This window comes from Agelaius phoeniceus, chromosome 3, assembly GCF_051311805.1.
Source record: "Agelaius phoeniceus isolate bAgePho1 chromosome 3, bAgePho1.hap1, whole genome shotgun sequence".
Lineage (NCBI taxonomy): Eukaryota > Metazoa > Chordata > Aves > Passeriformes > Icteridae > Agelaius > Agelaius phoeniceus.
This window is the reverse complement of record NC_135267.1, coordinates 83,520,338-83,547,548: the sequence shown is the minus strand read 5'-3', so window position 1 is coordinate 83,547,548 and position 27,211 is coordinate 83,520,338. Positions and strand designations below refer to the sequence as shown.

Sequence of the window (27,211 nt, the reverse complement as noted above, 5' to 3'; positions counted from 1 at the left end):
CAAAAATGCTTCTGAAGTACATCTGGGCTCCATGCATGACACTAAATAGCTTATAGCAATGATGCACAGAAGTTCCAGGGGATCAAGGTGAACAATCAGTTGAACACAAGCTCATAGTGTGCTCTGGTGGCTAAGAAAGCAAATGCAATCTTTCCATATCCAGTCAGGAAAGCAGAATGTAAAGAAGGGGGAATAGAGCTGCTGCTTTTTCTAGCATAAGGGTTGAGGTTTCTGCAATTCTGAGTTTGTTTCTATTATTTGTCTATCAAAAGGGTGTTGACAAATACTGCCCTTTCAGCAACAGCTGAATTTGTCTGCCACATAACTGTAGAAGAATCTTCCCTCCAGGAGACTCTATTATGGTGTGGCTAGAGATGTAGCAGAGCTCTAGACAACTGCATAGCAGAGCTCTTTGGTCAAGACTTGGATTTGCACCACTGAATGTGTATTTAGATTTTCCTGCTGCTGTTTCATCTCTTCTTCCCAACCCAATTAAAAATCTGGCTGCTGCCTGGCTATTGAATGCTAACACAAACACCTGTGTGCCAGATGTGTACAGCTGTAAGTCCGTCAGTGCTGATCCATCAGCAGAGCCATGAACCAGTCCATGGAGCAATTAGACAACACTTTTTGGTTTTTTTTTGTTTTTTTTTTCTCCTCTTTTTTCTGTCCCATTTTTAATCCTCCTGTTTTCCCAGGGTTTTCTGTCTTCTGCTTCCTGCTGCTGTGAGTTTGTAAGGTGAGCCCTGCTCAGACTTTCTGTCTCTTTCAGATAAGAAAACTGCCTAAACCAAATGAACACATTTTTCTGGCTGCAGAGTGGCTGGTTAATACTGACAAGTGTTGAATTATAGAAGTCCAAATGTCAGTTGTATGTGCCAGCTCAAGAAAAACACCTTGAAATACAAATGTGAGGGTTACACCAGACAGGATTAAGACTTCATTTTTGAATTCCCCTCTTTCTGAAAAGAACTGGTCTCCCAGATGTGTTTTGGAGATACTGACTGTAGTACTGGGTGTGCTCTCATTGCCTTTTTGAAACGAAAGGCTCAAGTCAGCAGCAGAATGTTCAAGTTTGACAGACAAGAATGGCAGTAGTTAAAGAGGTGAGGCATAATAATACTGCTGAGGTTTTACTGCAGTTGGTAAGAGAGCGCTTTTACAAGGGCTTTCTGGAAACAGGCTAATGTAAAAAGGCTTTTTCTTATTCTGCTATGCTTTCCTTATGATTACTCTCTCTACCATCCTTAACATGGAGTAACAGTGGGGAATGTTGCTGCTAGGGAAAGGAGAGAGAGTTTCCAGAGGAAGAGAGTGAAATATGTTCTTTTCTAGTAGAGGAGATGGTTTCATTTGCTCAGCTGGGAGTGATAATGGATGGTTTATTTGAAGGTGCCATGTTGGGTGTGAGGGGTGCCTTCTGTGGCAGGGAGGGTAGGGAGTATGGTCTTGCCCAGAGAAGGTGTCATTTGGTGTGTACAGAGCAAAGAACAATGGAGGCCACTTACTGCCCCCTTGGTCTGGCCCATGTGCAACCTTGGCTTTTACTTACCAGACAACCACTTGTGCTAGCGGAGATCCCAACTGAAATAATTCAGATGATTCAATCTTTACTGAATGGAGTGAACTGATTTTTATCCAAGAGCTCCCAGCTCAGTTTGATGGTGCAGTGCTGCTAATTTAGAGTAATAGTGTTTATCCTGTCATGCTTATTTGAAGAAAACCTCCCACTGACTTCAGTATATTTGGACTTACTTTTGCTTTAACAGAAATGATGCCATTGTAATCATGAGGAGCTGTTTTTTCATCTGTTTGGGCTCTGGAATGCTACAAACAGAAAATCTCTCAAATGTAGCCTAGAAGATGATAGGATATGTTTAAGTTAGGATGCAAAGTCACTTGGACAATAACATAAGTGCCTATGAAAAATAAATTACAAGTATAATCTCTTTATTGAGCTGGAAAGTACACCCTCAAGAGAGAAAGGAGAATGGAGAAGATTTTTTCTTTTTTCTTTTTTTTTTCTTTTTTTCCTCCCTCCTCCTTTTTTCCTAAACAGAGAACAACTGTTGACTAACAGGATTGTGTTTAGAGCAGAGATGTTTGCACAGTCATGGAATAATATAGATATAGGGTTTTTTTATCCGGGTAAAGCTTCCCTCCTACTGAGGTTTCTCAATTAGTCCTTCTACATCCAGCCTGTGGAGTGGGAGAATCTGGAAAACTCCTTCCTGGGAAGAACTTTGATCATTGCTTTCCTCTACCTCTCCCCTTACCTTGTGTGATGGATTACATACCAGCAGTCATTTCTGCGTGGACCCTTCCAGAAACAAAAGAACTCCATGAATCTTCTGTGAGCATCTTCAAGCAGAAGCTGGCCTCTGTGATTTAGTTAGTATTGACTGCTTTGTCTTTCTGTGAAGAGCAATGAGTAATATTGGTGTTGAAGAACACAATTTGTACAAGAAGGTCTTGAGATCCATTGTATATTTGATTTTTCTCTGAGGTAAAGATGTAAGACTACCATGTCTAATTTGCATAGGCTGTCATTGACCAAATAAAATACAGTTATGTGTGAAATCTTAGTGAGTATAACCTATGTTAGTATCTGCCTGCTGTGTGCTTGCAGAAGAGTAGGATGTGTGTGAGGTATTTGTATATGAATCTATGATCAACTAGATTCCTTGGAACACATAAAAGTGCAGGTTGTTCATTTTATTTCTTGTCTGTCTCTGTGTCCACCAGCTGAGCTTGTCCTGCTTTCATTGTGTCTCCTTGTGAGCTTGGTGTAAATGTATGTGTGAAACAGAGGGTGCTTCATGCTGGAAGTGGTTGCTTGCTTTCTCTCTTGAGGAAGATGGGCTCTAAGCTGGGTGGCAGGAAGGAAAGGATTTATTCTCTTTGTCATCTGCTTTCCTAGCGATGGAGTTAGAACACTGTGAACACTATACAGCAAGGTGCAGATTTATGAAGGGGTATGAAAGAGGTGGAGGAATCTTCTGCATTACCTTGTCATACAGTAATCATGCAGTTCCTTTTCTCCCATGAAGTCAGGACTGCATTTACCCTGGTTGAGCTGTGTCCTTCAGTATTTCTTAACTAGTGCCCATTCTCTGTGTATGTTTTCACTGGGTATAACAAGAATTCCTCAGTTCACCTATGATAGGTCTCTAACATACAAAATTTCCTTCCATCTTCTTTCTTTCCCATCTGGGTTTTTAGTTCAGGAGCAAAGATGAGAGATTAGTCACTATCTTGGTGTTTACTTGACCTTGAGGACTCAAAGGTAATGTGAAAAGGCTTCTTGCATAATAGCTCAGTGTGCACTCTGTTTAGCTTGCTGCTTGCCTCGTGCATTTATGCAATGCTCTGTGTTGTGGCTGATCTCCTGAAGCTTTCAGACCTCTTACATGCCTTCATTTGTTTATTATAGGAATAGAAGTTTACAGTAATGCTGTTTATACTAAAGTTGGGTGAACCCAACATTGCAGCCAGAAGAGAAACCATCATGAACCTTTGCCCTGAACTCAAAGCAAACTCTCTTGTGATTTTTAAAGTTCTGTTTCAGTTTTCAGTGTCACTATGCTTTGTTCCATCAGGACTGGAAATGAGTGCCAAAATATAAATGGTATTTTCAGTGTCAACCTCAAATTTCAGGAGCAAATCTGCTCCTGTGCCAGGGAGTGTGGAGTTTCTTAGACCTCACATGTTTCACTGGAGACTGTAACCTTTTTCAGCTCCTGTTGCTCTGTGCAGCTGGCTCAAAGTGCTTATCCAGTGAGGCTTGCCCATCACTTTTGTATGGGACCAGATATTGAACTGATAAGGATTCCTGGGGGAATGTGTGCAGATGATTGTTTGCAGATGAAATACTGAAACAGCAAGTGTAGTGTGTCTGCTCTTCGAGCAAGGGTATAGGGGTTGTTCAGCTGTGGCCTCTTCCCTGCTAGATATTTTGTAAGGCTGTCAGCCACTTCTGTGAAATTATAGTGGAGCTGCCTAGTGCAGAATAAGGAAGTAAACTCTCTAGACTCTATCAGTTTTGTTTTGAGAACAAACTGTGACTAATGTCCTTCTGGAAGCTGAGTTTATCCAAATTCATTTGCTGTCCCATACACTTTTCTGTTTCATATCCCAGGTTTGGATCCAGTATTGAGCTATCCATCTAGTAGATTATGATAGATCAGTAGGGCCAATCTTGGGAGTAATTAATTCAGGTTGTGCCTGTTTCTTCTTTCTGCTCCTGAGGAGGAACAGTCTGCCTTCTTCTCTCCTTCCCTCCTTCCCTCTCTCTCTGTGTTTATTGTTATATCACAGAACGATCTGATGTTTGTTTTAACACTGAGATGAAGCTGAATTCACTGCTGTCCAGCACTCTTTAAAGTTGGTGTGCTACTTGAATATTTATATCATGCTGACATTTGCTTATGTTAGAGAAGGCTTTATTTCCTTGGAATATTTATCACAGTATCTAGAAATTTCCATGTTCCAACTGCTGCTGGATCTGAATGTTGTATATAATTACCTGGGGCCAAGCCCAGTTGCTTTGGGGAAGTTAACTTTCAAAGAACAGCAACCACCTCTGTGGCACTTGCTAGCTGAAGGAAGAGCTGGCAAGGATTTTTCTTGCACTGATGTGGAGCAGCCTGAAAAGAAGACTCATACCTCACTTCAGCTATATAGGCAGCTTTGTCTAGCTCATTATGGGGAAAACAGAGAGTCATTTCCTGGCACACCTGGCATCATGGACTGGATGCCTATATCTGATGTGATCTGCTGACCTAGTTATAGTCTGGGATGGAAAATGTGATTTGACATCTTTTGCATCCTGTTTTTTCCCCCTGATTTCCACTGGTCCCTTTCCTGAAGGTTAATGGGGAAGGGTTGGTGCAGAATCCAGTTCCTGCCTTCCTGACACACTTTGATGCTCTGACCCCCTTTGTGTGTGGAATAGAAATGACCAGCTTGAGGCTTGATCAGACCTCAGCCTCCTGTTGTTTCCCATCAGCTTATATGACTCTCCTGGGCTTCTGTGGCTGGAACTGCTCTTTTGCTGCTGTGCATAAGGAGGCTCTGTGATTTATGAATCAATTAATCACTGCATGCTGAGGAGCTGTTCACGGTAGTTAAACAGTGAAAATAAAATGCTCGAGTCTATAATAAAGACGGATCATAATGAATATGACCCTCTACCAATGAATTCTCTCCCTCCTTATATTATACCCCCTATCCACTTTCCCAGCACAGCCAAACTATCAAGACATGAAATTTGTCTATCTCAATGCATGGGGTTCATCAAATTACTTAATTACTTGATAAGAGTGCTGTCTATTTGTGGGTTTTTTTCCCTCACACAGACATGCACTCTCTGATTTTGCTGCTAAAGCTGTTAAAGCCACAAAGATGAACAGAAAAAGATTCTGATACTCTTGATTTAAAAACTTTTTGACTACTCATAAAAAAAAATCCACCAGCAAGTCTCTAAAAATTAGGGAGGGGCAGGTGAAGTTTGTCCTGCCTGATCTGTAAAACCACAGGAATGTGGTGTGAAAATTCCAAGAAATATTTCCATCAAATAACTGTCACTTTTTGCTCTGTGAACACATCATTGCTGTTTCTAAAACTGTGTGATGCTGTAAGAATCAGCCCAATTTGGTGACAAGCCTGCTTTAATATTGCTGTTTGGCTTCCCAATTTGCACTTCAGTGATGGCAGTCAGACCAGGGTTCATGTTGCCCTGTGGGCAGCACCACTGATGTTCAAATATCTACCCATGAGGTAAGGCTGTGAGACAAGAGGCTTTAAACCTGATTATGTAGTTTTGCATCAGAACTATGCTTTTGGACAAGAAAATAATTCTTTACAGATTATTAACTTATTAACTCTATACATGTTGTATTTTTTAAAGAAAATTTTTACTTTGATGCTATCAGCAGATACCCAAAATAGTGCTAGAACTTTCATTAACAAAGAGGTGGGTTTTTTTTTTTTTTTGGCTGGAAAGTATGTTCTTGGTAAATGATTTGATCAGCTATCTATCTGTTTTGAATTCTAAAAAGGATTTTTGAGAGAGTGGTGGTACTTTTTATTTTTTTTTTCTGCTGTCTTTGAAGTGTTAAATTTATGTTGCAGAGTATTTCCTGGGTATTCTGAATACCAAAAGCTGAGGTTGATGAGTAGATGGATTTGTGAACCTTGCAACAAGTCCACTGGCTATAGTGGAGTTGCTCTTAATCTCACCTATGTAACTAAGAGCAGATTTCATTCAAGCCAAAAATTAGGTGCAGTGGTGTGAAGCAGGTTAATTCCTTTTCTCTGCCATGCATTGAAGCTTGCAGTGGATTTATAATATTTGCCACTTATCAGTAAAAGAATTTTTCCTTTCCAACACAATCCAGTTTCTCAATTTTGTTCAGCTCTGCTGCTGGCATATGTTGACTATATCTAATGGCCTTTGTTTGCATTCTAAGCTTATCTCATAAATTTGCTTTTGAAATGAAGTTATAATGTTTCACTGTGGTGACTGTGGTTAAACATTTCTCTCCTGTCCCCCCCTTACCCTTCTCTGTTTGATTTTTAGGACCCAGGTTTCTCTTCGGTGATTCACGAGAAGCTCCAAGTTCCCAATACCATTCGTAAGGCGTGGAATGAGAAGGACAACAGATGTGATGTTTGTGCCACACACCTGAACCAGCTGAAGCAAGAGGCCATTCAGATGGTGCTGACCTTGGAGCAAGCTGCCAACTCAGAACACTACGATGCCTCCCCAGGCTCTCCCCCGCCTCTCTCCAACGTCCCCACGCTGGTGAGCCCCCGGCACATGGGCAGCCTGCAGCCCAGGGACTGGGCGTATGTGCCTGCTCCTTACGCTCCATCCAACTACACAGGCTTTGTGGCCAACAAACACAGTGGAAAACCCAACAGTCTAGGAATTGGAAATGGGGTGGAGAAAAAAAATGGCTCTCCTGGACACCAAGCCAAGGTCAGCTTTCAAATGGCCACCAGCCCCAGCAATGGTAACGTTCTCAACTCGGTGGCTATTCAGGCCCACCAGTACCTTGATGGCACCTGGTCTTTGTCAAGGACGAATGGAGTCACTCTCTACCCCTACCAAGTAAGTATTTTCAAGTAACAGAACATTCTTGTTCCCTTCCCTCTAAGCTGGCAGGGGCATGCTAACACTGTTTGCTCCTTTGGGGTAGGAGTTGAGCCACCTGTGTAAGTGAGCACTAGGACAGGGAGTGCTGTAAATCACTGATAGAGGATTGAGCTGGGGGAGACACAGATCAAAAGCAGTATTAATGAGAATATCTTCTATGAATTCAGCTTTTACTGATAGCAGAACCAAGCTGTTGTTTTTAACGGCAGAGAACTAATCATACAGTATTTTCAATTATTTGCTCACACAGTCCTCACTCACTTTCACTCAAGATACTCAGAGCAACAGCTGGGAGCCAGCCACACTTGGTTACTCCCAAGAGTAGTGCAACAGTGATTTCTGAGCTGGTATTCAGGAAGGATCTGGATGATCTTTTATTCCATCCTCTGTGTGTGTGATCATTTGGGTACATAGAGCAGGCACTAACTTCTCTGACATGCTTTAAGTTGCCTACATTCTTGATGCCAGTGGGTTCAATGGGTCCAGTAACCTCCAGATCCTAGCAGTTCTGGGAGGTTTTCATGTACTTTTCAGCATGTTCTTTTCCTCCTCTTTGGTCTGTTGTTTTCTAGCACACCACACCTGTAAGTACCTGTAGAACCCATCCACACCAGAGGGCACAGAAGAAGCTTTTTTTTGTGTGACAGGAGTGGGCTTCCTGACACACCTAACTGCAGCTGGGGGGATTTTGAGAGTACCCAAGCACTTGCAGATTGTGACATACGCCTGTTCTTCACACAAAATGTCTCACAAATGTTCTCACAAATGTCCCAGTTAGCTTCCTTGGGCACGTAAATAACTTTGGAAGTTGGTCTTTCTACTGAATTATGAGCATATTGCAAGATAGATCCCTAAATTAATATTTAACTTTTATTAGTATGACTAACTGATATTATAGCCAGAAAAAAAGTGATGTTATTCATGAGCATTAAGATATTGTTATGTACCAAAGCAAACTGGGTAAAACCAGAAATGAAGTACAGTTATTTTATCTGGAAAATATGTGACTTTATGCTTTTGTGGATTTATGCTCTACTGAACCTGAATCATTTTTGGGTAGGTCAGTATGTGATCATAGTTTTGATCTAAAAAAACCAAGTGATCTATGTTTCAGCTAAGAGAAAAAAAACCTAAACAAAGAATGCACTTTAACAAATCTGAGTAACTGTTATTTGTATTGGGAAAATTATTTCCATTTTACTGCATTCACAATCTTTTAGGTTCATGTTCTGTGAAAATGTGGGTTTTATTTATTTTTTCTAATGTTTGAATTTCCTTGATGATTAATTTTGTCTTAAAAATATTCACTAAGACAAATCTAATATTCAGAATTGTCTAGACTGATTCTGTAGTTTGGGTCCAGTTAAATTCAGGACTCTTCCCTACCCTTGATTTTCAATAACCTTGAAATAGAAAAGATTGCCTGCTCTCAAGATACCTCTCAGCCAAAAAAACCCTAAAGCCAACACAAAACCAACCAAAAGCCCCAACTAACAGCAAAATAAACAAAAAATTATGAACCAAAAAAAAAAAATCCCCAACGAGCCTAGCAAGGCTGGTCTGTGTTAGAATATGTTGATTGTAAGTTTCATATTTTCCTTTAAGATTCTATTCTCAAATGTTAAAATTCTCACTGTACTCAAGTTGCCACATTTAATTCTCCAGCTGAGAAATAATAATGATAGATTTTTTCCTTAAGCATGCTAAAAGGATTTTAGTGTTTGTTTACATAGTATCTGTGTTAGAGTGGGAATTAGTTGAGTAGGAAGAAAAACTTTGAAAAGTAATTTGTTTGTTATTTCAAATATTAGTAAGATGCAAGATTTTATTCTGCTTTTGTGTGCAGAAACCAGTCTTACTTGCTACACATTTCCAAAACATTTTAGATCTCTGTCCCACATGATACATTTTTGTTATGCACTTACAGTTGCAAAACTCTGCTGGGGAAGAGGATGAGGAAGATGGATCTGTTATCTCATCTTAATTAGAACCCTTCTTGATTTGGAGCTGAATTAAAAAAAGTGGTGCTAGCCTACTTACTTGTGAATGTCTGTATATTAATTAAGTTTTCTTGCCTTCCCTTAAGAATAGTGATTAGAAAAACTTCATTTTGTGTTACCTAAGAGGAGTAGAAAATAATTTCTTGGGATAAAATGTCTTGCACTTCACACAGGGAAGAGCAGTACCCTTCCACATCATAATCTTGTTAAATAGATGTCCAGGGAGAAGTCAGTCTCATGGCTCTAGACTTAATGGCACCTGTGGTAGACATCTCCCATTGTAAATCAGCTTTTGTTAGACAGTCTAGATAACTTGAAAGAAATGGTTGAGTACCTTGAAAACAGATTGTGATGTCTTCCTTAAAGTATAATGAAAAAAAGAGAAAACATTAGTTTGAAAGTGATGTTCTGTGGCTCAGAATTGACTCACTTCAATTTTAAGCACCAAAAAGTATTCCTACAGCTTTAAGTTGCAGGATGTTACTCCTTTTTTAGTGTCTTCTCTTCCAGCCTGCCTAAAATTAGAACCTTGATATAGCAGTTAATTACTATTTTTGTTTGAGTTCCAGTAGAAAAACAATAAAAATAAATGAATATAAAAGGGAGTGTTGTGATATTGTAAAGCTCAACTGCTGCAGTAGTTTAGGACAAGTCTTAAATTCCACTATTCAATAAATTTTGCAGAAAGAGCACTTTCCAATGAGGTCTAAGAAAAATAAATCTGAATTTATTCATTACCAACTTTAGTAATGTATTATATGTTTAAAATCTGAAAAACAAATTGAAAGTGTACCAGATTTAACTGGCAATGCATGTCAGATCTAAAAACTTTCTAGTAATTTATTTCATGGATGCATTATTGGAGCTAGTGAATGGAGTCTCCTAAGAACTTCAGAGGAAGAGCTGCTAAGAATTTTTTAGGCAAAACTGATCCTACCTGGAGACTGGGAGATAGTGTAGATGACCCCACCAGTCCCCACTGTCCCTGTTTTATATTATTCCATATTTATGCACTCCTTGAAACAGAAAAAAAAATCTGGTTCTAAAGATCTGTGATGTCCCCTAGGCCTGACTCAAAGGGGACTGAATCAAATTTTGGTGGTAGGTACTTTTGCAAAATAGGGAATCAGAGGCAGGGAAATGGAATTGATTGGTCTCAAACAAAGAGTGTGGCCCATTACAACCCTTCTCTGGAAATAGGAATGCTGACATCGTCAGGGTAAAACTGACCTCTTTCTGTTTAATACATGTAGAAAAACACCAGCCAAAATTTGGCAGAATTTGATTCAGTCTGAAAATAGTTCTTTTTCTGTGCTGGTCAGCAGGTAGCGTTTGTATGTATGCCTCATGGATCAGACTCTTTTGACCCTTGTAAAGAGTTCTGTGGATCTCCCTACCATTCAGAGGGATTTCAGTCCTTCCTTGCTCAGAGAAAACTCTTTTAAATTGTTGAGGTTTTACCTGAGAAGGGCTGTAATTATTTGTGCAGCTGCTGGTGTGAATTACAGGATACCACAGTGTTAAGTACACTTTTGTTAGTTACCAGTGATTACTGAACACTTCCAAAGAGAAAAAAACCCTCTGGGCCTGGGGTGCTAATGTAGGAATGAAAAGTCCAAATTCCTTCATGAAATTATTGCTTCTTGTCATTTTCATAGAGAATGCAATATTAATTTTAATGCATAACACTTTGAATACTTTATTATCACAAGCTGATAAAGTAGCTAAAACAAAAACACTACATTAAAGAATAAGATTTGAATCCTTAGGAGTTCAGACTGATTCAGGGTTTGCTTTCAAAGGGAAAGGAGTTGATAATAGTGACTAGATTAAGCTGGTTGCACTTTTTCTAGAGTCAAAGCCCTCCAGTTTTTACTAAAATGTTAAATTACCTGCTTGGCTCTCATGTTGGTGTGCATTTAAACCAACAGCATGGTATTAACTTCATTATGGTGGTAGCCCAAGAACATAAAACAGTAGTCATTTCCTTGTCTTCTAGTTACTCTCCTGGATCTGCACAAGAATCTTTCATTTCTTCAAGTAGATAATTTCAAAAGGCAAACAAAAGGAAATTTAGCAGAGTTTGTTTGGTAGATTTGAGTGACAGGAAGGTCAGAATGAGCCGAAGAACTGGAGAAAGTCAACAGTTCCAGGTAAAATTTAGACCATAAAAGGGAATGATGGGTAACAGAAAATGTGGAGGCTGATGTGGGTGAGCACCTCCTGCTCCTGACCTGGAGGCTGTGAAGTTTGCTTTTTGTAAGCAACAAAACAGTGCATGTGAGGATATTTGAGTAGGGGCATTGTGACCAGAACATATTCACAGAAAAAGTGTTTCTTTCTCCCCTGCACTTAAAAAGACTCTTTTGACCAAAAGTTTGGAAAATTAGATCTTAAACTACTGAGAGCCTCTTGGCTCCAGGCATAATGATCTCAAACCTATTCAAAATTATAAAAGGCTTTGTTTGTGTACAATTGATGAAAGCCTACAATATTGCTTTCTGTTACCTCTTTATGTATAACGTGTGTTTAGAAGAACGGTTCTCTGAGAATGCACCAGCTTCTTCTGGAGCTTTGCTGTGATGAATGGTTTGTTTGGAGTTTACTTAGGTCATGGCTGTCATATAACACATCAATTCATTCAGGCCCAGGCTTTTAAAAAGAAACTGGTAATGACTGGATTTGGGTGCAAGATGGAGAACCAATGCCTGTGTGGGAGGTATTGCCATCTAGGATTTTGATTCCAAGTTTTTTCCAAGCCTTTGCTGTATAATTTATTTATCTTCTGTTTGCTGCTGCTTCTATTGCTTCTTAGTGTTCAGCAGAATGAAGATAAAATGTTAATGATTGCTACATTGGTGCCAGGGTAATTTAAGTGGCTTCTAAAGGATATAATGCAAGGTACAGAAATCAAGTTACTTGTTCCATTTGCAGACCAACAGGTGTCTTCTGTAATTATTCCATGCTTCCTAGAGCCAGACCTATTTTACCAAAGCATCTTAGCAGCAACAAAAAACCAGATTCGTATACTGACCTTTCTATTATTGTGTTCTTCTGCAACCACACACAATTCCCTGAGATACCAAATGCGGGAGGTATTTTGCCTTTGTGCAGTTAGGCTTTGGTCCAGAATATCTGGGATGGCTTATGTTTCAAAAGCAGTTCAGTCACCATGTGTATGAGATCTATGTTTGACTATGATGGTTCCCTGAATGCAGTAAAAACCTTTTTGTTCCTTTTACTGTGAGCTCCTGAATGATGATACTGAGCAGATGTGTGCAAATTTTGCACTGATTTTTTTTTCTTCATTCTGTGACCTGGACTCTTAACAAAGTGACTTCATAATCAGACTATACACTGAAAGTGCAAGAATTTTATTTACAAAGATTGTTTGACTGGGCCAAGAAACAGATTGTCAAACAAATTCATTGGCACTGAAATTATATCCTTGCTTGATTATCTCCATTGCCCTCTTCCCCCATGCATTAGTTGTTATCTCTGAAGTAGCTTTCCTCTGGCTAAAAGCCTTTTTAAACCAAGTCACCAATAATTAGGTATGACCCCACTAAAGTCAGTGTATGTCATCAGTTGACATTTTGCCATGATTGTTTGATCATCCAATTTGTATGTTACTGGAGTTGGCTATTTGTATTTCATTCCTCCTGTCTACCCCTTCAACTAACAGCCCAGTTGTATACTGCTTTTCTAATATCATCAAGGCGGGAAACTGGAGTCTATGTGAACTGTAGGTGAGGTTTATTTTTTTGCATTACTCTGGCATGATTTGATCTCTTACGGCATTTTTATGCATGGCTTAATGACCTTAGAATCATTACTTTTCCCCTTCATGATGCTGGGGGACCAAGGGAAGAAAGAGGTAAAGGGTATCCCATGGACTGAAAAGAGCTAAATAGGCTTATCCTGTGAATATGAAAACCCCGTGACTCAATTGTGATGTGAGGAAGAAATCTGGACTATTATAGGAGTGAGTTAATCCTGCAAATTAGCAAAAGCCAGAAGATCACAATTAGTGAGGATTTGTAGTCTTGGTTTCCTTCCCTGCTTGTAGCTTAAGGATTTTGTCCATGTGAGACTAGTTTCATTTCTTAAATAATAGCTGTGCTGATTGCTTGCATTAATTGAAAAAAATAGAAACTGAGAGGAGGTGTTTCAGCAGTGAGAAAACTGATGTAGAGATGGGATAGAGAAGGGGGAAGACAAACTGATACATCGAGGCAAAATTGTCCTTTTATTTCCGATGATGTAAACAAGGTGGCACAGAACTAGGGAGAAAAATGGTTAGCTCCTGCTTTATTTCATAGTTTGAGAACATAGAGAACATAGAGAGCTACTACAGCCAATTTGGAAGTAAAGGGAAATACACTTTTTATGCAATGTACAGTTTTTTGGAACTTATTAGAAAAAGTATTGAGGCCAAAAGCTAAGGAAAATTCATAAAAGGATTATGGGCAATAAAAAGTTCCCTACTTTATGATATTAGGATAAAAAAAAAAGCCAGATATAAATTGCTATATAGAATAAGGTATTTTATATCTTATGATCTGTGGAGAAGGCTTCTTTAAGTTTATACAATATATAGGTAAGGACTAGAATTTCTGAAAGTGTCACTGAATTTTGCTGGCACAGGTATTACTGGGTTCTCTGGGAGGAGGATACTCAGTGCTTAGATGACCTCTTTGTCCCTCTCTTCTGAAAGTGGGTGAGAGGTGCTGTGTTTTGGAGAGAGGCCTGTGATAAACAGATCAGTGAAAAGTGCTTTTCCAAAGGTTTCCACAACATTTCCAGAGTTCCATGTAAGTGTTGTACATTTCAGAATTATTTTGACTTTTTTTTTTCTTTTTTTAAAATTCCTTACTGAAGTGTGTGAAGATTCTAAAAGTTCTCTTGGGTTGAATCATTCATCTGAGAAACATTTTGGTCTTTACTTTTGCATAAAGATTCAGTCTTGTGGGTGATACTCCTGTATTTTGCTAATTTTTCAGCATCTATTGCAAAGAGAGGAAAAAGAAATGTACTAAACCAAAGGCAACTCATTCTAATTGAGATCAGAAGGAGATGACAAAGGAATTGGAAAGCAATTTTTAGGAGCTTCCCTTTAAATTCCTAAGGGATATCACTCAAAAAAGCCACAAATCAATGTACTGTCTCATTGACTAAGACGTTTGCTTCTCACATTGCTTTACACAAATGGGACATAGAATTAAGATTAGATTTAGAAACACCATATTTTTTGTGCCTTTTGTAGAATTCTGTTCTTTGACGACTTCTTAGAAAAGTGTTTGAGACTTTAAACATGGAGAAGTATATTACTATGCAAAAAATAATCTTACAAAGCCTTTGCTTTGATACTATGCTGTGCTTATGGGAAGTAAGGAAAGCATGGCCGGAGACTCATGTAACTCTGAAATGTGATTCCACAGAGCTCTCATGTAAAACCATGTTTTCTTTTCTCTAAAGTGCTTCTGAAATGGCATCAGAGAAGGGCATCAACTTCTCTTTTGGGCCAGTTCTCTTTAATTCAGTAGATTTGAGTTAAAGTGGTTGGTTCTCCACTTACATTCCAGGGCACTGAGGACTTGAGAGGTGGGTGCTGTCAGATAGAATACATTTGGGACCAGACCCTCTTCTGTCTCACTCCAGGATAATGGCTTTGCAGCTGACATGGCTGCATTGGTGTAATACAGATAAGACTGAGAGCAACATCAGCCCTGTAAGATCTGATCAGCCAGAGTGTGACAACAGCTGTGGTGATGGGAGCAAATGTGGCATCTTACACTCAGAGTGGCCTCCTCTTCCCCTTTGGGTTGGTGAATGGGGAAGCTTTTTTTTCTCCATGCTCTTCTTGTCTCACCCTGCTCTGAGGAGTCTGTTGGAACTGCGCTTGACAAATGAATGCAGAAACCTGATTGTCCAGCTTCTTTTGAACTTTGAATGTGTCAAGATGTGTTTTATGAAGTAAAAGGAAGAATTGCATCTGTACAAGGGTGAGAAAAAGCCCCTCTGAGCTAATGAAAACATCTTTTCAGTCTGCAAACTTCTCTGAGAAGAAATGAAATTGCACTTCACCTTTCACTTCCACATAACCTCTCACACAGAATCCAGAGCTGCTCCAAAGGTTAAAGGAATGGTAATGAGCTTTCATCTTCCAAGAAGTTGGTTGTGTACTTATTGTGGCCAATGTTGCTAGCAAACCTGAGCGTAAGGATCTGTAGCTCCTCCTTGTATGAGAGCACTGAAGTTACGATCACATCTGTCCTTCAGGTATCTGAGGATTTGGGTTCTGTTCACCAGGGAAGTCTCAGGTATGACTGGTAGACGTGAGTGTCAAGCGACTGTGGTGCAGCCAGTCCAAGGTCACAGCTGTGTGTGTTGGTGTGCAAATGAAATGTTTCTATTGTGAGAGCTCTTTGAACCAAATACATGCATCTGTCAAGCTTTACTTCAAAATGATGCTTTTTTAACTTGGGAAAGTGGCATGTATAAGTGTATATTAAATATTTGCCTAAATTTATGTAAAGGCTAGTGAGAAGGGCAGAAAAAGAATTAAAAGTGGAAGCTCTGCTTGATGAAATCACTTCTGCTTCCCTGACTTTGCTGTGGCTGCATGCTCAGTGTCACTGGATAATTATATAACACCTTAATGTCAATCCTGCCTGTTCTTTACATCAAGGCTATTAATAAAAGCAGAGTTTAGGCCTGGTTTAAAAAAAAAAAAACAACCACTTTTTTTAAGCACATAGTGATATACTCTTTCCTGTAAAAAATAGATGACAGATATGGTTTATTATTGCTTTCCTTCCTGACAGGTTTCAGGCTGCTGGAGCTAGGCAATGTAGCTGGATTTAAACACAAATCATAAGCACAGTCATCTCTGTTTTATTCTTGTATATTTTCTTGGTTATTGAGGTGCCACATAGAAAATGGAAAATTAATTCAAGTGCTATTAAAGAAATTATAGAGAGCGCATCACAAGAAAATGTAATGAGATACTATCAGTGCTTAATTGATCAGTCTCTCTGATCCCTGAAGACTTCGTGTGAAGTTTGTTGCCAGCATGCAGGAGGTAGAAAAGGATGTGACATGATTTGTAATTGTGTGATTCCAATACATCATGGCAGTGATCAGAGACAGGACTGACAGGAAAATTGCACTCAGGAAGCTTTGTCTGCATTTGGACCAGTTTCTACAGAAAGTCATTTTGAGGAGTCTTGTAATGCTAGGTAGGTTTAACTGAGGTTTAGTTTGCACGCTTGTTGAGATTTCTAATACTTTTACTTTGGAGTAATGTAAACCAAAAATAATATTGTTTTGTCCTGTCCAGTAAATAATATAACAGGACAGTATTCAAGTGACTTAAGAGAGCAATGCAGCAAAAAGTTCCTGGCCACCACGCTTCTTTGAGAAATTACAAGAGCATCAGAGTGTGTCCTTAAAGCTTATCTAATTTTTTTTTTACTTTTAGATGTAAATGCTGAATGAGGGATCAAGTTGTTTTCATGCAGCTAAGTGCTTTGGAGGGAAAAATCTAGTTCTCATGTTACTGGCTTTTCATTGTTTTCCATCCCTAGTCAGTTGTCACAAGGGTCTTTGCCTCTGTAATCCTAAATGCCAGGATATGCCATTTGCAGCCAGGATTTAGTAGTGATGCTTATGATCTCCTGACTGTTGTCTTGCACTTCAGAACCTTTGTAAAGATCCTTTTAAACATTGCCACAGCCCACTGTATCAAGATTTATTCCTATTTATGTAAAAGTAGATGAAATGCAGACACCTGACCTGCTTTAGTTCAAGGTTTCTGGAAAGGGGCTTGAGAGAGGGGTGTTACATGTGTGCAGATTATGAGATGTTTTCCAATCTCAGCGATGTGGATTTCTCTGCTTCCTTTTCCATTCACTGCTCAATCACCCTAATCATATATTAGGAATATTTGCTGCTTCTCCCTGCCATCTCAATGCTTTGTCTCTGAAGCAGGGACAGTTGGCACCGGTGCAACGGGCCATTGCTTCTGTGGCCTCTAGGCATTTTATGATTCAGTGAATATGAATAATAAAGCACCTTATTCCTCCTCTGTTCTCCAGGGAAGGTGATTTCAAGTGTGGCAGTGGAGGATTATTATGGCTTGGTTTCCTTTTGAGCATGAGAGAGTGGGAGGGCACCTCTAAGTTATAAACACATAACAGAAATACTGGAAAGCAACTGTTTTATTCCTCAGTATCCCCTTCTATCTGCTGGAAAATTTTATATGATTCATGATTGATAAAAAAATTCTTTGGTAATGCTATTATTGCTAATATTCTTTTGCCCAATTTGAATACATTGAGTATAAATATTTCTTCATAATTTCTTGAAGAATCTTTAGATGCTACCAGAGAAAGCCAAAGGACCTATCAGTAGCCACAACTCTACTACAGCAAGAGTTTGTGCTTAGGCCATTAGAGAATTTCTTCCCAAGATTTTTTAAATGTTGCATGGACATGGAGTGGGGAAAAATGAAATTTTCCTGGGAAACATATAATGCAAACCCAGTTGAATTGGTAACTATAATATTTTGCAGACTTTAAAGTCCATATCTCTAAAATGATAAAAATGTTTGGAGGGAAGAAACAATTTTTATTTTGCTATGCTATATGTGTTAAGAAGTGGATGTACAGAAAGATTGAAGGATATGCCTTAGGTGGCTGCTATGCAGCCTGTGAAGAGATGAGAGAATAACCTTTTCTCCTGTTACACTCAGGACAAAAAGGGCCATCTTGTCATTTCTTGTGTTGAGGTTAGTTTTTTCTGTGCCTGCCTGAAAGAATCAATATCAGAGTGGATTATGAAACAGAAATCATAAGGGCTCAGAACAATTTGAAAAAACATTGGTAACAGAAGGGACTGACTAAAAATATCTTGCTGGTTGATTGTTTTTTTTATCTTCAAATACAGCTTGAGCTGGAATTTTTATCAACTGAGTAGAGTTCATACACTCTGCCTTTTACAACAAGCTGCTACTGTGCTTTCTGAGAAGAAAAGAAACTTGCAAATAAGGACTTTGTTTAGTGGGATTCACTTGAAAGCATGCCCTTGGGAAAGAAAAAGACTGTAGAAGTTCTAAATTGACCTCTGAAGTTTTTAGGTTTTAGTATCTTTGAAACATATTTTTTCAAAAAGCTCCTGAGTCCAGGATATATCTTTCTTGTTTACTCTGCCTTGATTTCTGACTTTATAAAAGTAATTCCAGGAAATATTAAAATCCTTTCATTCTCCTACAGTAGTCTGTTTTTTCCTTGGGAACCCTACAGTGATGCTTTTCTTCTGGAAAATGGAAAAAAATAGTTTGAAAATGTAATATTTTTTTTGTTGGGAGTTTTATAATCAGCTATTCATGGTGGATAAGACTGAACCCTTTGTGAATGAACCCCATTGTCCATAGGGGACACTGCAGTGAGCATCAGCAATCATTAGCTCCAGAAGGCTTGGTTGTTATCCTGTGTGTGTGGTACTGCTCTACATTTTGGAGCTGGTTCATGCCCATCTTGTTTTCTGTTTGTCCTAGAGTAACTGTCTCTGCAGGATGTCTTATGAAGGGCCTGTAGTAAACCTGGTGAAGAGACAGTGGGACCTTTTACTTCAGTTAAACAGATTTTAAACAGATTACAGCACTATACTTGCACTGACCTGTGCAAGGTGATCCTTCTTTTGACATGTTACTATGGAGCAGCAAATCAGTCCATGATGCTCTATTAAAAAAAGTAATTAAAATAGAATAAAAAGTTCCTTTTAAAAATTAATTTAAAAGTAGCTTCTGAAAATTTTACATTGCAAACCCACTAAATAAAATGGAGGGGAAACATTCAAAACCGTTCATGTGCAAAGAAAATTCTAGGTACAATAAGCCAGAATTAAAACTGAAGATGACAATGAGACATTTATTACAGTTCAGAATAATTTACTAGAGTTCAGGCATCATTTCAGAGGGTGTGCTAGTTTGTTGCTATTATATTTGAATTTCATTAAATACATTTAATTAAATCTGTTGTAAATCTGTTTTATCCCCAAGGGCCCAGTTAGTATAATCCTTCTGTTTGCTTACAAAAATATCAACCAATTGTTCCTGCACTAATTTTAACCACTGTTTATTTTTAAACAATAGTGAAGTACATTTTGTCTGTTTAGTTTCTTGTGCAAAGTCCTCGGGGCAATGAATTTTTGTTGTTGTTTGTGTCCTATGTAGAAGAAAGTTTGTATTCATTGTCAGAGTGTTTAAAAAAAAGATAAAAAGAAGAAAAATAAGTACTACTGTGCCATTTGAAGTTAGTTTAGGTTGACTTTAAAGAGAAAGAAATGAATGTAGTTGTAAGATTTGATAGTATACTTTCAGACAGTAGTAAAAATGAGCAAATTCTACTAGTAAAAATTAGGAAATAATAAGCCTACAAGGATGCAGAAATTTAAATAATGACAAGAGTCAGACAATTTGCAAAGCACAAATCTATCTGACATTAGTGTAGTTCAAAGACAGGCAGTAATTTATAACAAAAGCTGGAAGAGCATGCTGTGGATGGGTACAGTGAACAAGTTTTGCTGTGAAAGTATAAACACAGTGTAGCTATGAGTAAAGAGTAAAGAATTGGTAGTATTTACTGTGTGTGCTGCATTCCAGAGTTAAATGCATAGGGCAGCAAGATGCACAAGACCTTGCATATGACTGTCTTGTATTTGTCTTTTGCAGCACTTTTCCTAGAGAGCAAATCATACACAATCATTAAAGCTGTGTGGTGTCTACCCTTGGTTTGATCTGTGTTCTGTTTTAGAGGAAAATAATTCCTGATGAATCAGGCTGTTATTTGTCCACTCAAAATTGCCATGATAGGTTATACTGATGGAATTTGAAAGAATATCATCTCTTGAGGAATGATTGCTATTTGTTAGTGCTGCATAGTGCTGAATGGATATTCAAGTTGTTCTCTCTCCTGCATTTTCAGAAACAGCTGTAGAGTACATCCAGAATAAAGCCTGTGCCCCTTCCTCTCTCTAATTCATTTTTCAGAATGGTGCAGTTTTGAGAATATGCATGTCTGTAGTTTATATCTTCCAAATTGATCACTGATTTTTTAAAATCCCATCTGAGAATAGTAAAGGAGGTATGTCTCAGCATTTTCTAAAAAAGAGTAAAATCAGTGATGAGAGCCAAATATTGTTCTTCATCTGACCTTATTCATCTGGTCGGTGGAGATGGGGATTGGTATTAATTACCCAGTCTGCAAGTGAATGTGCTCAAAATTAAAGCTGAGAATGGACAGTTAGCATGTTTAAAGTTCTTAGTGTACAAAGACCCTAAGGGGACACGTGGGAATGTCATCTTTGTACTGTAAAGCTGTCATAGTGAAGATGGATTATGATGGTTCCTCCAAACCAAAATGCAAATTGCATATACTGGGGACAGATCATTGTGTGCACTTGAATTAAATCCTAGGTCAGCTTTGGATAATGTAGTATTGAGTTAGAGCCTGGAAAACGGTGCTTAGCTTCGATCCCTTCAAGGCTTGCAAATCTAAGCTGAAACAAACTATTTGAATGGAAAACATGACAGAAGTTGCAGCAAATGAGAGGAGACAAAAACAATGATTAGCTTGGAAAATAGGAGTATTCTAGGAGCATATGTAAAATGCTGAGGCTGTTCAGTGCTGTGTGTGAAAGATCCATCCCATTCCAAGTGGAGTATCATACCAAATGTGTGTGCTGATGGTCACAATTTGATCCATTTATGCCACTGAAAGGGAACCAGAACAGAGAGAGGCTCACTTACTAATGATTTACAGTATGCACCTACTAAATTTTTATCTGATTAAGTCCAGTTGAGGATGTGCTTCTCCTATTTTTTTCCCCCTTTCATTAGCTGAGAGGGCAATAAATCTAGAGCAAACAGAAGACAGCATAGCATAACTGAGCACCTTGTCAGTCTATGGAATTCACCCCGGGAAGTGGCCCCCAAGTCAAATGCTTACAGTTGGGTGATTTTATGACTGCTAATAACAGCTGTAGCTATGCAAACTAAGGTAATAGGGCAACCAAATGTATGGCTTAAGGCATTGACCTTCAGAGCAGGAAGCAACTGTTTCTGTCCAGTTCCTGGTCTCATTTGAAGGCTCTTCTGGAACCTTTTGCATTCTTTTCATGTATTCCTGTTAAAGGTTATAATTGTTGCTGTAATAAAATACTTTTAAAATGTTAGCAAGATTTTTTTTATTATTAACATGAAAGAAAGATGTGTTCATGTATTGTGACAGATTAGAAAGACCAACCTTGTTAAATTTATAGAGGTCACTCCTGCTGATGTGTAACTTCTGCAGAACAGTCAGGGTTTTTTTCTTTAGCAAAAAAACCTAAAGACTCCTCTGGAAATGAGACACTTTCATGGGCTGTTCCCATGAGCACTGGTAACTTGATATCAGCTGTTGCCCCATCTTCACAGTGGTACAATGAAGGAAGGAGCATCTTCAAGGGACTATTCATACTAGGGGGACAGAAAAGGGCAATTTGGATTGTTGTGGTATCTGCCAGCACTAATATGATTAAACCTGTGTCAGCAGTTCATAGAAAAGCTGATAGTCATGATTTATTTCTGATGGGGAAGGCACTGGAATGGTACTAATTTCCAAATAGGAACTTTCTAGATCGCTGAGTCAAACCCATGCACCTTTCCATGAGCAGGTTGGTAAGAGACCTGCCCGGTGTGTGTGGTATTTTCTGAGTTCCACGTCGTTGGGAGGAATGATTGAATCTGACTCCATGTTCTTAGAAGGCTAATTTATTATTATATGATAGGATACTATACTGAAACTATACTAAAGAATGGAGAAAAGGATACTTACAAAAAGCTAAAAGATATTAAAGAAAAACTCATGACTCCTTCCAGAGCCCTGACACAGCTGGACCATGATTGGTCATTAGGTCAAAATAATTCACATGTTGGATAAACAATCTCCAACCACATTCCAAAGCTGCAAAACACAGGAGAAGCAAATGAGATAATATTGTTTTCTTTTTTCTCTGAGGCTTCTCAGCTTCCCAGGAGAAAAATCCTAGGCAAGGGGATTTTTCCAGAAAATATGACAGTGACAGGTGTGTACTGATGTTAGCCCCCCAAAAAGGGGGGGGCTAAGATCTTGCTCACCTTGAGGTGATTATGTGCGTGGACTGAATCTGCATTATGCCACATTCTTATGCAGTAATCATTGCAGGAATCTCTAAGCCTGTCAGATGATTTTTCCATACTCTAAATGAAGTCGTTCTCTCTCCTTGTATTTTTGTGGTAGAATTTAACCACGTGTCTTTGCTTAAACAAAGACTAATGTTTCCACCTATGTGTGGATAAACAAATTGTGTTTTTTATTCCTTATTCTCTTGCTAGCTACAGAAAGAGGTTCCTTTCTGGGTCAATAATGCCATTTAAGTTAAGCCCACATGCTGTCACACTCTGGTAGCTTCTAGGGCTGTTCTTGTCAACTGACAAGTGAGAGGTCAGTGTCTCACAGATTGCTGTTTGTGATAAGGAAACAGCTACAGTAAGATTTGAACTTCTTATGATGTCTTGACATTGCTGGCAGTTGGTAACTGATCAGAGAAATGAAAGCTTGTTTTCATAACAAATGCATTACTCCTGCATGCAGTGCCATAGAGCTGTACCTCAGCTTCAGAAATGCAATCACTTTGATAGTGACCTTTCTCTCTCTCAGTAAAATACTGAACAGCTCTATAACCAGAGATCACTGGTGGAACTTTGTGAATGAGACGCGTACGTGGGCCTGGCTGATGGTGCTTTACTCGGAAGGGATGCTCACAGTCCTACAGGGAGTCTGCCTGGGGCAAGTCTGCTTCACTGAGGGCCTCTGGGGCAAGGAGGGCCTGCATATTTACACCCCAGAATGGCTATCCAGCCTGTAGCTTCCTTGGAGAGGAATAGAAAAGGCTGGCATAATCCTGAAGGGACATGAGAAAACTTTGAGGGTATTGAAAATGGTAGTTCTGATAGCTCTTGTGGTTTTGTAACAAGGTAGAGGCCTTACCTTTCAGGAAACAGTATGATAATTAAGAAGCAGCCAATAAATAAAATTTGTATGCTGTGCCACTCTGACTAAAGGAGTACTGCAGACTTGAATCTACTTCTGTACAGGGATTGAGTTCATTTGAGGTAGATATTTGCTGTCCTGAATTCAAGGTGTGTTACCTTGTCATAAAAGGAAGTCTGGTTTGGCAAGTAGGATATCCCCTCACAGAACCATGATGGCTGTGACCAATGACTGTGTTGTCCTTCAGGTGTTTTGCAATAACTCCTAGTATGATCTTCCTCATGATTTTAGCAGGCACTGAAGTGAGAGTGACGGGCTTGTAGTCACCAGGGTCATTCCTTTTCCCTTCCTGAAAATTGGGATAGTGTTACAAAGCTTTTAGTCAATCAGGACCTCTCTGGATTTCCAAGACTGTTCAGCAATCGTTGTGAGGCATCTCACGATGACATCAGCCATCCACTTGAATAGTACTCTTGGATAAATCCCACCAGGCCTCTTAGAGGGATCCAACTGGAAAAAACCCCCCTGTTTTGTAAGGCAGAACTCTTAACTGTAAGAAATTGAGGAAAATGTCTTATGGAAAAGGAATCCACCATTATTTGGATGCCTGATCAGTCTCTAAGTAGCTGATCTTGAAACATTCAGCAATTCAGGGCAAAATGTTTCCATTTAATGAGCTCTTGAGCGTGACATGGAACTAAATATAACTTAGCAGCTTTAATGGGAAGATGTGCCCATGCCTGCAAAAATTTGGATTTCATCTGTGCTGAAGAGTGCACTGGATCTGTGTTAATAATAATAGTGATAATGATGATAGTCATCATCATCATTATTATCTGCTTTCTAGAGGGACATGGGAGGTGGCTGCAATAGTCAAAAGTCATCTTTCTTTTGGACAGCAGGAAGCTGGAGGTTGCAATTAAACTCTACATGCTGTCATGGTAACTAATTTATGTTTAAATAAAAGTAGTTTAGACTAAATAATGATTCTGATTAAATAGAAAGCATAATCAGCATTCTTACTATGCCAGTGATTCTCCCTTGGAAAAACCTCACTCTTTCTAAGGTGCCTTGTTTAGTGTTTACCCACAATCTGTGCTGTTACAGTAGCCCTTTCTGCTGGATCAATATAGCAGATTTTGTGTGCAACTTTTTGTAAAGTAGGAGCAAAGTGTGTGCAAAGATACTCTCTAGAGTTTCAGTGCTCACGATGAACAGTGCCTTGCCTTTGGTAAGCAGCTTCAGGATGTCTGCATCCAAGAAAGAGTTTGAATACAGCATGACATTATGTGTGTCCTTTGTCAGCCTCTTTCTCGTAGAACACATTCTTTTGACAAGGAAAGGGCTATCAGGATCTGCTGTCTTGCTCTTGTTCAAACAGAGTCTGTATCAGTAGTTGCAGTGATCTCTGGTTATAGAGCTGTTCAGTATTTTACTGAGAGAGAGAAAGGTCACTATCAAATGGCAGAATGCTGTAGGATTATTCCAGTGCCCTTAGCTACAGGAACTTGCTTACTGATTCAAAATGATTTTTTTTCTAAAGGTGAACTTTGTCCTGAATAATTCTTTAAATGTGTCTTCTGTTGTAGTGAGTGATTTGTGAGAGATGCAGAGTATGTCCTTGGTACTCTATGGTGTATTAAAAGATGAATGACTTTGGAAATCACCACCACTTTCAAGCTGCTTTGATTGAATGGTGTAATTGTTCCTTTTTGCCCTGTGAAGGATGTGTTAATAATTTGATAGTTGTGTGGGCAGCACAAGATTTCTCTTTTTCTCTACCTCTCTGCCCTTAAAATCCAACTTCAGTTTAATGGTAGTTCAAGAAACACTCTACCAGCTTTAACTCAAAACATTTAAAGCTGTATTTAACAAGGGTATTTGAAACTGACCCATTATTATTTATCTTTCCTATTTTCACATGCTAACGTCTCCCCACAACACGGTAAAATTATGAAAATGAAATTAATAAATGTCAAATTATCCACATTTGTCTTTCTTTTTTATACTGAGTATAAAGAATCCTAGCTGTTATCTTGTCCTTTGAATGCTACCAAACATAAATTTATGCTGCACTTTTTTTGTTACTGCACAAAACTTAATGCAGAATTTTCATGTTAGGCAAAAAGGATGAAGTCATTATTACCAGAAGGGCTCAGAGAAAATTGCTAACTTATGGGAAGAGGGCCTACTACTTACTGATAAATTCCCTTGTTGAGAAATGCCTTTTGCAGGAGAGGTAGAATTCCAATATTTTCTTCATTAACCTCCCTTCTGAAGAGACTCAAGAAGTGTCAGCTCCTACTCCGTTTCTTTTCTGATGCTGCTTCCTATAGGCAAGTTACTGTAATTCCACTGACAGTTTTAGTGGCTGGGAAGCTGGTGGCTGACAGAAGACTTCAGGTTTTTAATCTCATTCTGCAATCTACTGTACCAGCACATCAGACAGTGAAATGTTATGCACTAAAGGAAGCAGACAGATTATTTCAGTTTTCAAAATTAATTTGTAAATAAGATTCTTGCCTCAATGTTTAGGAATTAGTAGATCAAGCCCAGGAAAAACAGGGCTGCTCACTTCTTGGGAAAGATTTGGTTTTCCACGCATGTGTCAGAAGAAAGATCACATGCAGGATGTACTGTGGGTTGCACCTCCCACTGCTTGTGTCATCACTCCCATACACCACAAACCAGCCTCCTTGAGACAAATAGGAAGAATAACTTTATCTTGTTATGACTGAGAAGAAACTGATGATCAAAAGGAGTTGGTTGGAAGGTAAAGTATTAATATTGTAGAACAGCCAGAGTACCTGACTATGCACAATGGAAAAATTGGTATTAAGTTGTTAAGCTTGTGTTATAAACAGGTTTATATTAATTTATGATATTTTTGGTATGCAGAGCTTTGAGAGATGTATCCTTTAGTGCTTCCCTCAACTCATCCTTAAAAGAAAAGTCTTTCAGAAGAACTTTTTTCTTGGTTAATGTAGATATTTATTGTCTAAAATAACCCAGGAAGTCATTTAGTCAGTATTTATTGGACAGAAAAGTCAGTGCTGCTCTGAATAAAGAGCAGATTGCCAAAGAAGTCATTAATGAGTATGTGTGTTATGAAAGAGAGCTTTCTACCTTCAGTTTCTTGCTGGTGAGCTTCTCTCCTGAGGTTAGGAATTCTGGACACTGAGAATTGCTTTATAGTGAACTTGAACACAGATTTATATTTTGAATTTACCTTCAGATATGGATATATTTCACACATTTCTGTGCATCCACTTCATTCATCAGTTACTGATGTTAGCTAGATTGTGGGGATGTTCCCGAATGCTTCACTACATCCAGGGCAATGGATATTTCACATCTTTCAAAAATGCTAACTTTCATTTGTAAGGGATGCATAGGTAATTTCAGCTGGGAGTCCTCAGTTAGGAGTTTTAGAAACATTAATGAGCTCGGCTATAAAATGCCCTTATGTAAATATAATTAACCTCATACTGCACAATGGCAAATCTTATGCACAGAGAGACTCTGTAATTGGAACGGGAAGAGAATCTATCCCAGCTGACACCTGTGGTTTAACTGCAGAGCCATCTTTTTCCTATGAAGTACAGAATTTAAATCATGATTTATCTCCAACTCTTGCTGTGTAGTGTCAGAAAGCAGAGAAAGAGGAGGTTAATGGTTGCCTTGCATTTATGAGACAGAAGAAAAAAATGGAGCCTTGGGAGGGATATCTGTCTTGTTCCATGTGCACTTAAAAGGCTTTTATTGAGGCATGAAAGGTTGCGTTGTTTCATGCTTTGTCTTTTTGTTGCTTATCCAGGCAGTGATGTACTGCCAAAAATTCTATAAAGGAATTTCTCAAAATATATCCTATTAACTGATCTTAAACCTCATGTATATACTATGTGGGTACTCACAAAAAAAAAGAGAATTTAGTAATCAAGTCTTTTCCCCCTTAAGTACAGAAACAGCATCTACTA

General features: G+C 38.7%; 1 protein-coding gene across 1 annotated transcript in view; it reads left to right on the top strand.

The window, feature by feature from the left end:
* The window catches only part of KIF26B (kinesin family member 26B), a 272,342-nt gene that overhangs the window by 80,524 nt on the left and 164,607 nt on the right, over positions 1 to 27,211 (top strand). The window contains exon 3 of the mRNA XM_054629924.2: positions 6,581 to 7,114. Within this exon, the coding sequence (XP_054485899.2) occupies positions 6,581 to 7,114 (534 nt within the window). The remainder of the gene's footprint in view (positions 1 to 6,580; positions 7,115 to 27,211) is intronic.